We start from the raw sequence: 12,792 nt of genomic DNA, 5'->3' as shown, positions 1-12,792 counted from the left end.
AGTTAAGTGTGACAGCAATAAGTCAGATGTGTGCTGCAGGGAGGAAAGTCCAGCATAACTGCTTTGGGTATTTACAAGAGGTTACAGAAGTTTATAATTAGTTCAAATATTATAGTTAAATTAAGTTTGCTGTCTTGATTCATTTGGCATCTTCGATTACATTGTTTTACATTACTTAAAAATACAGTTTTCAAATAGTTTAACATCAACGACAATTCGCTCCTATAATGTATGCACAGGTGACAGTGTTTGGAATAACAATCATAAAACAATTTTTTTGCTCATCATCTTATTTTGCATTTTCTTTTTTATCTTTACAATTTTTCTCTACTGGTTTCCAGTTTTCATATCATACCAGTACAAACACAGTAAGTAAACATGGTCTCAACCTAACTATTTCTCATGATCAATATAGTCAATCCAATGCCAAAACAAATGCATAAGCATACTGAAGATATGAAATACTAAAAAAAGGCTACAGATTAACAATGCAAATGGGTATAAAATGAATCTTATACAAACACATCGTACTTACAAATGAGTGAGTGTGTATTTATATTGTTACAGTATATATATATATGAATAATGACAGAAAATGTACTTCCATGTTGTCAGCAACACACAAGTTCCCACATGTAACAAGCCTGAGCAGATTTCAGATTCATATCTTGGACTTAAAAGTTTCCTGAAGGTTATATGTTAAAGCATATAATTGGATATGAAAATCAAACACTGATTTCAAATGAAGTAATTTCATGGTGGCAGTGTTACTAAAGCTTTACAGTATTCAGTGACCTCAGGCTAGTGCACCCTTAACTGGATCAAACACAGAAGCTGTTCATAAGGAAGCGCTTCTCTTCTCTGAAATGCAGCCCTTTAACATCACAGATCCACTGAGCTGGAGTACAGGTCCAGACTACACAGGTTATCCACAGGTGTTTTCTTTAGAACGTAGTAAGAAAGTTTTATAGATATTTTGGAGACTGAACAACTATTATATGGATTGCCATGAAAACTTTTAGACATCCATATTCCTGGCAGGATGACTTCTTGTAACTTTGGTGACTAACTTTTCATCTAGCATCACCAGCAAGTCAAAGTTTCCTGAGAAATCTGTCAATACTTGCCAGAAGAATTGGCAGAACATTTTGTACACATTCATTTACAATTTTGAGAACCATTAATTCACAGTATACCGTTTACATGGTTAGCATCTTAGACATCTAGACCACCGGGACGGCCCCTAAAAGTAGCATTTAAATAAAGAAATTTAGCTTTATGCTAAAGTAATTATTTAATATGAAAACAAATTCCTGTCCACATGACATATGAAACAGCCACGGTCACTACCACCTCAGACAAAATCCACACAGGTAAATGCTGCTTTGTGGCATTTCATTCATTGACTTTACCAGAGCTTATCTCATTCTAGTTGACAGCAGGTTATAAATGTGTTTATCTATTGTGTGCTGTAGCATTACAAGGCAACTGGGACCCCATATGATATCAATAAGCAGCCAGGTTATATCTTGTTGGAAAGCACCCTAAAACATGACATATGCACTATAGTCATTTACTTGGCAGGTTTACAAAACCCTTGAGGATTAAGTTACATAACACTGTTCGGCATGTACAGTACGTCGCTGTTTATTCCGTTGCTCTGGCCTTCAACTTTACTTCAGCATTTATATTCGTAATCTGAGCTTCATTTTTACATTTCAGTTTCAAAGTTGTTGCTGTTGAATGACTTGTCTCAGATATGTATATATATATATATATATATATATATATATATATATGTATATATGTATATATATATATATATATATATATATATATATATATATATATACATATATATACATATTTGTATGCAGAGGTAGTGTCAAGGCAAGGGCAAATCGGTGATGTGTCCTGCAACATGCTGCTCAGTGTCTCAAACCATATCCGAGGGCAGGGGCCTCACTTGAGTGCTGTAGTTTCTGCTCCCTGGGGGCAACAAAGAGGACAGGACATGACCCATGTGCCAGGCATGATCAAAGCCACAGACACGGGCCAAGGCCATCGAGGGCAAAGCTGGACAAATGCCCATAAGAGGGTGGATGCATTTTTCCCCGTCTCATACTGTTATACGGTCACCTCTTGTTAGTGCAATGTAGTATCTCTCTGCGGCTCTATATTTCCATCTCTGTCTCTCTCATTCGTTCTGTGTCTGTTTTTCTTTACAGGATCCGAGGTTTAGAAACGTAGAACTAGAGATCATTGTCATTAGTTTGGGCACAACAAAGATACAAAGAGTGAACGTGTACAGCAAAGAAACAGATGCTTGAGGGCAAAGTCAAAGAGTTGAATAAATATATAACAAAGCGTGGCCTCAAAGCAAGAGTTCCACAGTGATGGAGGCTGTAAGCTCCGAAGCATGAGAGATGTTTGGGGATCGAGGGGGAGAAGATGAGAGGAGGTAGAGGAGGCACATCAGAGGGTGAACGTGGGAGGAAGAGTGAGAAAGGAGCTGCTGTGAGCTTTACCTTGAAGCTCCGAGGGAAGAGCGTGTGCATGTGATAAGGCGCTCAGAGGGTGAGGGGCAGAGAGGGGAGGAGAGGGGAGGAGGAAGCTGGAGGTTGAGCGCTCCACAGAACGAGAGAGGTGGAGGAGAGGCTGAATCGCAGTGACAGAGAGATGGAGTGCGCGAGTGGCTCTGTGCTGAATGTGTGCTTCTCAGGAGAATGAATGATAGGAGGACTACATCTCCACTCTCTTCTTCTCTGGATTTTACCTCCACTAATTCAGCGCTTTCATCCTGGATTGTTTTCCTGTTATCAACCTCTGTCTGCACAACTGCTCTTTGGTCCATCATAGTGGAAATGCTGGTAAGATAATGTATGTATGGTATTATACGACAGGCTTTTTCCATGATAAATACCACACAAGAAGATAAAATATCTCTACATGTTTGTTTTTAAAATAAACTTTTGTTCTAGCAATGATTAAAAATGGATGCATGTCAGGCTGCACTCACATATGCGTTAGCTTATGAATAATTACTTTGCTTAGACTAATTTACTGTTATGTGCTCTTGAGTGATATTAATTTGCAAGGTATTACATTTTAAAAACTGACAAGTACTGTACATTTCTGGAGTAAAAGGTTTCTTTATTATTGTTGTCTTTTGATGTACTCAGGCATTAGTTGGTTCACACCTGCATACATTCTGTCCTGTTAAATTAGAATTGCACTTTTCTTTTTGATACACCAATAACGACTGTTATTAGGAAGCTATCTGAGAAAATATTTGAGCAGTTTTTCTAACCAAGAGTAGCAACATAGTTCTAAATAATATCAGTATAATTAAGATTTTAGTCCTGTGTCCACATATTTTGACCCAAAGTTTAAAACAGCAGTATGGAGAAATCTTTCTTGTCACACTTGGTTCATATGATAATGCTTCCTTTAAAATCCATTTTCCTCAGGCATGCAGCAGCAGTTGATGGGAGTGAATTGAGGTGGCCAATATATGTAATATAGACTGGGACTGGGATATAGACCTGCAAATTACTGTGTAATTATTCAGTGCATACAGGGTATCAATAAATACTTGTTGAATTTCTACAAGAGAAGAAGACCAAAAGGTCAGGACATTATGGGTTAACAGTTTAGTGTCTAAGAGGAACTTCAAAATAAATTACACTGCAAGATTTTTTAAATGACTGAACAGCTATGTAAAAAGTCCTGTGTGCAATAATAATACTAATGGGTAACGAGCAATGAACAATGGTATGGTAGTCTTAATATTGAGATGAAATGATTAATATTAGGGCTGTGTATTGCCAAGAAATTGGCGATACAATACGTTATGATGATACAGGGGTAACAATTCAATATATTGCTATTGTTAAGCAAGGTGATTTTTAAAAAATCTAATTTTAGGAAAGTCATAGTATAAAGAACTATGACTTTATACTATGTCATAGTTCTTTATACTATATATATATATATATATATATATATATATATATATATATATATATATATATATATATATATATGATTGCATACATATTGTTATGCAATCAGTGGGACCGGTATTTGCGTTTTTCACAGTTTTGTAACATCCAACATCAAAGCCTTCAGGGTTTAAATTCAACACAAAATGAATCACTTCCTGCCATGAATCTTTGCATAACTTTTATTTAAAAATCAATAGTCTTTAGGATACAGTATCACAAAACATGATATTGCGATATTCAAGTGTATGCATTTTTTCTTCCCCCTTAATTTATGTTATCATTGAATTTAGAATTATGATGCATTTACAAAACATGACAAGAGTATATACTATCATGAATATAGTTTTAATGTTATAAATTATTTCCTTTTATTTCTTTTACAAAATATTGGGCTTAGCCTGAGAAGAGGGGCGTGGCTTTATACATTTAACTGTATAATACTTTACAGTTTAATAAATATTTATGTTTTTAAAAAAATACAGAGACAGACAGAGCAAGAATAAATGCTGCCAGAGAAAATGTGTTGCCACAGTTTTAAATGAGACACTAACACAAGAAAGTTAAAACAACAATAACAAGAAAGTAACACTTGTTATGCATTTATGTGTGTGTGTGTGTGTGTGTGTGTGTGTGTGTGTGTGTGTGTGTGTGTGTGTGTGTGTGTGTGTGTGTGAATGTGTTTTTTGGGCAATTCTCTGACCAACACAAGGGAAACAAACACAGACAGAATGACCAAAATGTGAAGAGAAAGTTGTCTTTCTGCTCATGTGCTGTGGCAGACGGCCTCAGGTGGCTTTAAACCAGCCTGTCCATCATTACTGCAAATGACCCTTCTGTGAATTGGGCGACCTGGCCTGAGAGCCAAGCCAAGCCCCCACAGTCTTCCTACATATGCCTGACCTGTCACTCGGGGCACTGCCACTGTCAAAGGAAATTCACCGCATGCATGAACAACCTACACCTAAACGCAGCTACTGCAGCACAATGGTCCCCAGAGGATGACAACTGTGACATCATTAAAGGGGCCCAGTTAAATATGAGTTTTATTGTTTTATGTGATCAAATATGGTCAATGAATGCTAGCTTCAGCAAAATCAGATTTTGTCCAGCCATGGCTAAAAAAAACAACAACATACGGCTGTAGGGATGTCAAAGACTACTCTAGTCAGTCGGTTGGTCAGTTGACAGTCAGTGCAACACCTCAGACTGAAATATCTTGTTAATTATTGGATGGATTGCCATGAAGTCAGATATTCAAGTTCTTCACTCATTCAGAGACATCTACAAGATGGATTTGCACAAAAGCACAGACATTGATGGTTCCCACCCAGACATGTATTCCAATGGCTTTGGTGATCCTGACTGACTTTTCTTTGTTGGGGCCTGTATTTTCTAGCACCATTGTTTTCTATCAACATGTGATTGAGTTAAACTAATTCTATGTTCACAATGAAAGAACATGTCACCCAGTGCAGTGTTGTGTGTCGATGAGAATAAGCTCCATCAGCCTTTATACACAAATCATTCAGTACGTTGATGGCTTTGGTCTTATCGTGGGATGAACAAGAAGAAATAAATCACATTCACTGTTTGATTATTGTTCCCCTGTTGGCTTCTGATGGTATATAATAGTCTATAAGTGTCCCAATCCATGATGCTCAGCTTGGTTCACTCCAACCCAAGGAGTAAATGTGTTGAGAAAAAACGTTAGTGTCAAATTTACGTTGAGTAATGAACACCTGCTATTCCCAATCACACTTATTTGTAAAAACCTACAAAACATCACAACGACAGCGGCTCCTGGGAATATAGGATGACAGCACACACATGATTGCTCATCAACACATAATTGCTCATCATCTTGAGTGAGGGGCTTGTTAGCTTGCAGTAGGACGATGAACACACATTCATGATAGGCCTACATATCTTTATAGATAATGTGTAACTTCCATTTTCCCGAGGATATCGTTATCTTTGACGTCCATGGTGAATTAATGTCCATAAATCCACTTAAAAATTCATAAGGGAAAAGACACTCCTTCCTATCTCCAGAACTTGCCTGAGAATCATCACGTTTTTAAGTTGTCTTAAGTAATAATATAATCCAGTGATAGTCTGCTGTACATCCATGCATACATTGCAGTTCAGAACTGTCAATAGCTAATTCGACACACTTTTAATGGTGCCAATTTGCTTACCTGTAAATAAATATCGACTAAAAGGCTAAAATACAGGGCTCAACTTGTGGACGACAGCAAACAAAAATGTGCATTGCCCACCACTGGATTGGAAATAAGACTCTGTCGATCAGACTATCCATATTAACGTAAACTATTGAGAGGGTCTGAAAGCCTGACAGCCAGCTTACCGTCCAAGAAACATGGCAACTTGTTGGGGGGTATGCACTTGTCTCAGTTTTGTCAGAGGGGGTGAGGGGCGCATAACGTCAGATTTTGAAAACTGGTCCGCTGTTTATGATCCAGAGCTTATTTATCCTGCTTAAAATAAATACTTATAAATCCTGTGTTTGAAGCATACAGTCTATGGTTTAAAGTGATGTTAGTTTTTTCTTGGTATCTTAAGATTGCATGTTTTGTCCCATTATGTCTTCACTTAGCTGACCTTGTTATCCAAAACAACCTACAATAAATGCATGGAAGAAATATTTAAGTATATATAAGTACATCAACTTCAGCAACTACGTATATTGATCAAGTGGGCAACAACAATTAGAGAAAATAAGAGCTGAAAAAAGAGTTTTTATTTATTCATTTATTATTTTCCAAGAAGACACACACACACACACACACACACACACACACACAAAATGATGGCCCATTTTAGGCCATGTTGTGCTGTGTTTGTATTTTTTTTCCCCCTTATTTCTCAATCTGTACTGATTATGAAGATGTTGGGGTTGTATCTCTCTAACAGTTGTAATGTGTGTGTGTGTGTGTGTGTGTGTGTGTGTGTGTGTGTGTGTGTGTGTGTGTGTGTGTGTCTGTGTGTCTGTGTGTCTGTGTGTTGTCTTTGCTCTCAGCTGCTTGTCTCATCACGCCTGAGGTCTTGCCACAAGGAAGACTTCCGCCTGTCATCTTCACTCAAGGTAAAGGCAAAACGCCCATTAATGAGGTTCATCCTCTATTCTCCCAAAAATATATTTTCTTTCAGTTAAATTAAAAGTGAAGGAATTGCTCTGTCATGACATGAAAACAATTGCCTGAAGCTGTTAAAAATACTGTTCATTTTACAAATCAGCCAAACGTTTCATTAGTTACTTTTTACCATCCCCATTTACACTGCATGAAATAATTTATTTAATGATCTACGTATTTGATTGACTCATGTTATACAATAAAAAGCTGAAGCAAAGTTAATGGCTACACTGATTGGTGCCAGCATATCTCGTCTTTCCCTCTCAAGCCTCTAAGTATTTTAAAGGGAAGGACTATCACTTTGGTTTTTCAATATTCACAAGATTCTCATAACTTTAACATTCAAAACACTATTTTGTAAATCTTGGCCTCTTGTAAATTATGTCCTTGAAGTTTTAAAATTTTGCTATTAGTGTCAAAGGTGTGAAGTGAATATCAAAAGCATAAAGGCAGATGGATATTCTCCCAGTCTGACTTTCACCAAACAGAACAACAGAGGAGGATTCTGCTAAACCCAGGATAACATTTAGTTACAGCGTATATCTGAATATTAAAATGGGAATGTGCATGTCTCTCAGCTTGATACTTTGTAACGTTCCCTAATCCGATGAAATTTGCTTATAAACATGATTTTTTAACTGATGACAAGTTTCAGAAGTCCACTACATATGTCTGTTTCAGAGACCCCAGCTGTAAATAATGGTTAAATACCGTGTATTTTCATGTTCTCTACGTGTGACTGGTGTTGACAGCATTATTTATGCAGCATATCCGTACCAGATCCTAAATGAGTCTATTAGGATTAGAAGAGGAGATACTGTATGCCTCCTTGAGATCTGATTGACCCCTAAAAGGTAACATTACCTTCATCACCAGGCCCAGCTTGTATCAAAGGGATATATTTGACTACATATTGTTGTTTTTTTTTAGATCAGAAAGAAATTAATTTTGCAATGATTGTTATTATTTTTACACGTACAGCTGTGGAGTCTGTGGACCCCAAACAATGAGGAAGAATAGCCATTCTCAACATAACACAAAGGTTCATTTAGAGACTCGGCTGAGCCTTTAGATAAGCATGCTTGAGCAGCTTATAAAAGACACTCGACACTAATGTCGCTGTCTATTGTGTAACAACGCACAGAGCCTTGGAGAAAGACACATAACTACATGCTGTCCTCTCTGAATGCTCGTACGAAGTCTAAGTAAATACCAAGCCAATAGTATACAACAATATAGAGCCTATAAAATAAATGATGGTTTCAATCATGCAATCAGGTAGTCATTCGACTCAACTGAGGCACAAATGCAGCTGATTGAATCACATAAATGAATGCTGCTGTCATGTCTGAATGGAACATCAACATAAAAGTCACCCATGTCGGACTGACAGAAAGCCTTCACTTGAACGGACAGATGAAGCCCACGATGTTATATATTCCATGTCTAAAAAGGGCTTTTGTAGTTACTTGGGGGTGAATAATTGTTATAGGCACTGTATAATAATGTTTGATCCACAATTCCCACTCCATGTATCCATTAGTTGTTCTATGGTGTTAGCACTGCAAACAGATGTCATAGAAAAACAGGAAAGGATTGATTGTATTAAGTTGTATTATCTCTTACCCTTTTACATACAGATATATTGTATTAGAGATTACATTTGGCTCACTATAGTTACAATTCCCATGTGTTTTTACAATCAGCGTCTGTGAATCTAATTTGTGGAAGGTCTTTCATATTCAAATCGAGTCTTTATTAAATCCGGAACTATATGCTGGTCTCATACACACCTTCAAGTGTTTTTTTCTGCTTCTCAAGAACCTCTAATTATTCTCAGGCTTATTCACTGCTGATAACTTGAAACGGATTTCAAGTCTCATAACTGTGATGTTTTGTTGGCTGTTCCTGCACCCAAGGCCAGAGTGAAAACATGGGATTTGATTTGTTTTTGTTCTGGTCTAAATATGTCTATTCCTGTTACCTTGTGTTTTCTTGGATCTTTGTACCTTCCTGTTCTCCAGCCCAGTGAACAGCATAAATGATTGAAGGACCCGTGTATTTGGTTGTCAGCTGAGGAAAACATTTGGTACTGAACTTAGAGTTTCTGCATAGGCACCGACAGATCGAGGTGCTTCCAACAGTGTTAAAATCACTGCCCATACTTCTTTCTTTTTTTACAATCTTGGATAAAAAACCACATGACATATTGATATGTTTAAGTTTTTTTCCACCAAAGGGTCAATAAGGAAGTGGCCTGTGGTCCCAATTGTAACAAATAATGTTTTACCTGCATGGTTGATGGGAGAGTGGTGATTTGTTTTTAAGTGAGAGAGAGAGTTGTGCCATGCAGAATAATGACATACAGTACTTTATACTGCTTTTTACAATATAGGTTCATTATTTGGACGGACCATTTAACTGCTTTCATATATTTTTCATTTCTCATCAGTATAGTGACCCAGTCCAGGACATGGTCTCCTGAGCGGCCCTACCGCCTACAAATCACAAGGGGTAAATCCAGTCTATCCTGGGCCATGACTGCTCTGCTTTCCAACGTCAGTGTTCCTGGGAGTACAGCAGTTCTGCTGCCGACTACAGACTTTCCGTTTAACGTCACTGCAGCTGCTCAGGAAGGACTCGGTTCAGGCCAGTCACTGGCGCCGCTCTGCACCCTCTGTTGCTGTGGATTTATCAATCGCACTTTGGCAGTGGTGTTCATGGTCTGCCTGGCATTTGCTGTCGTGGTTGGAAATGTGGTCACCCTTACTGTCTTTGTGCAAACAAGGCAGTCCCGAACACCACAGGGATACCTGAAAGGTACATGTTGTTAATCATATTAGCATTCAATGCAAATCTGTTGTTAAACTAGTTAAGCTTAGATTAGTGTTGAAGTGCTTTCCACAGGGAAGGTTCCTTCCAGCAGAAACTGAAAATAAATAAATGGCTAAATGGAATTTCATGTTTTCTATTCAAATCAATATTGTTAATGAAGAAGAATTAATCAACCTGCCAACAACAAAGGCCTTCTGAGGTCTAATTACAAAGATCTAAGAGAACTTGGTAATTTATTGCATTACTTTATCTAATTGAAATGTTGCCCATCTTGCACCGACCAAGATCATAATTTAAATTCTTTCACATTCTCACACTCATAGTGGAATTTTATCTAAAAGAGCTGGAAGTGTATTGACTAGAAAAAAACGCTTGAATGTGTTCCCTTAGCCCTCTTTTTCTTGTTGTCTCTCTCTCTGACAGTGTCTCTGGCCATAGCAGACATGATGGTCGGTGTCCTCGTGGTCCCATTCTCCGTCTACACTGAGATCTCCCTGATGGTGACCAGCGCACCTCCCATTTGGTACCAGGGCAGTTCTATTTCACCTGCCACCTCCTCTTCTCTCGGGGGACTGCTGAGCCCTTGGCAGCCCTGCATGCTGATTGGTCCTGTGTTTGCCGGATGCACCTTTGTCTCCATCAGCACCATCTTCCTCATGACACTGGAGCGAAGCGTGGCCATCCTACGGCCCCTCCACAAGGACGCCCTGGTGACCCGGAGAAGAACTCTGCTCCTCATCCTGCTCTCCTGGGCTGCCAGCTTCCTGCTGGCTCTTGCGCCCCTCATCTTCAGCAGAAACTTCACTTTGGAGTACAATGAGTGCAGTCGTATGTGTAACTACACACCGCTATTGATCGGCAGCCAGCTGCCACCTGATGCCAACATTTTGCTGTTATTCCCAGCTTTTGACTTCATATTGCTCGGTGGTACATTAGCCGTGAACATTGTGTCTTTCACTAGTATCCGACGGTACTCCCGAAAACGCAAACTGCTGTCAGAGGGGAGTCTGAGTGATGGAGGAGGAGGAGGAGGAGGGGCAGGGGCAGGGGGAGGAGGAGGATGCTCTCACAGGCCCTCCTTTTCAGACATCAAAGCTGCCAAGACAATTGGCATACTGACATTCGCCTTCACAGCATCCTTCTCTCCCATCGCAGTGTTTGTGCTCGGGAACGTGGTGGGATACACCTGGTGTAACTTTTCCTTTCTTGCCTTCTGGATCCTGACAGGAAACAGTTGCTGTAATGTCATTATCTACAGTGTCAGGGACCACCGCTTCAGGAAGGGTGTGACCCTGCTCTTTCAGCGAGACCACTCCCCCCCACATGGCGAGAAGTCCTGAGGGATACGTGAATCTAAAAGCAACAAGCACATGTTTTGTGGCTGCTTTCCATTAAGTTTGATATTTAAAGAAATAGTTTGACATGTTTGGAAATATACTTAGAAGAAACATCTGTACGATAAATATGTAGCTGGAGCTAGGATCCTGGCTCTGACCAAAGGTAACAAAATCTGGCTACCAGCACACCTAAAGCTCACTGTGTGTTATCTCCTCTATTTGTTAACAATAAAAATAAAAGTGTTAAAACAACAAGTTGTGGTTTTACAAGAGGTTATGTTCCAAACTATTTATTGGCTGTAAAGCCATACATTTTTCATAACCTTTTTAGTTTTTACACTTTCACAACTGTCAAACTATTCCTTAAATTCAAATGTAAACTCCATATGAGATTAACAAAAATAGGTAATTCAAACATACAAGCAATGCAACTGTTTGTTACAATTGTTACGAATTGTAAACGGAAGCCAAATTTAAAATCTTTGAGCTCCTTCCACATTTGTCTTTAGACAACCTGTCACCTTACTCTATCGTCAAACCTCTTTTCTGAAGCTTTACTTCAGAGGGCTTTTATGAGCTTTTCAATAACTTCAGGAACCAAACCTACTGTACTGTATCTCATGGTACAGCACTGACAATCCACAATACCCTCACAGGTAATGTTTTGTTTTTATGAAGTGGTGGGTTTGTCATCTATTAAGTTACAAGGGATGTTGTTAATGTGTTTAGTCTTGCCTCCTCTTTGGAATAATGCGGGTTAGAATTATTTTGGTTTAGGGAACAGTTCATAATGTAAACTTGATTATGTTGTGTGACAGACATTTATTTTTGAGCATCTAACTTCAATCTATTGTCATAATAATCTGCCTCAAGTATCAGAAATGCACTTTATCAGTTACTATGTGAGCTATTTGCATAAAGCCACATGTCAGACAATGTTAATTTTGTACAAGTTTTATTTTTAGCGTTTTATAATATTGGGTATTTTTGTCAAACCAAATGTGAATGAAAAAAAGATCTGCGTATTCATTAAATCAGTATCGACTAAATGAATGCCAACCACAGAGATTTAATATAAAGAGCTTTATGATTAAAGCAGACCCTCATACTGTGCCGGCCTATGTTTTCATGGTGTAATGTACTTGTAACATATCAAATTATCTCACCAGTTTGTCAGCTATAAGTCTTGAGTAATGTTGATACATTTAAATCAGGTTGCAGGGCACTTTGCAGCAAAAAATGGCTATATTTCCATTCGTAAAATTGTTGCATTGCTGCATTTAATTCTGCCATAACTGAAGACCTTTGATATGGTCACAATTTAGTAGCATAATCAACAAAAACAGGGAAAACTAAAAAACATAATAAAGATGTTTTTCTGGCTATAAATTGCTCTAAATTGTTTTAAGATTTATTCTGTGACTCAAAAAGTGTTCCAATAATTCAACTAGAATTAGC

General features: G+C 38.2%; 1 protein-coding gene across 1 annotated transcript; it reads left to right on the top strand.

The window, feature by feature from the left end:
- Positions 1 to 9,699: 9,699 nt before the first annotated feature.
- LOC137874201 (beta-2 adrenergic receptor) lies at positions 9,700 to 11,337 on the top strand. Its single transcript, XM_068712795.1, has 2 exons — positions 9,700 to 9,982; positions 10,421 to 11,337. Exons 1-2 carry the CDS (start codon positions 9,700 to 9,702, stop codon positions 11,335 to 11,337), a joined length of 1,200 nt encoding a protein of 399 aa, XP_068568896.1.
- Positions 11,338 to 12,792: the final 1,455 nt, after the last annotated feature.

The sequence above is a fragment of the Cebidichthys violaceus genome, unplaced genomic scaffold (assembly GCF_023349555.1).
Source record: "Cebidichthys violaceus isolate CVI_PGR_0920_01 unplaced genomic scaffold, fCebVio1.0.p SCAF_174, whole genome shotgun sequence".
Classification (NCBI taxonomy): Eukaryota; Metazoa; Chordata; class Actinopteri; order Perciformes; family Stichaeidae; genus Cebidichthys; species Cebidichthys violaceus.
Note: the sequence above shows the minus strand (reverse complement) of the source record. Positions and strands in the feature narration are given on the sequence as shown.

Bases quoted from the DNA above. Each gene is read 5' to 3' on its own strand.
- LOC137874201 (XM_068712795.1), top strand. From the start codon at position 9,700: ATGACTGCTCTGCTTTCCAACGTCAGTGTTCCTGGGAGTACAGCAGTT. The intron at 9,983-10,420 runs GTACATGTTGTT...TCTCTCTGACAG, and splicing joins ACCACAGGGATACCTGAAAG to TGTCTCTGGCCATAGCAGAC.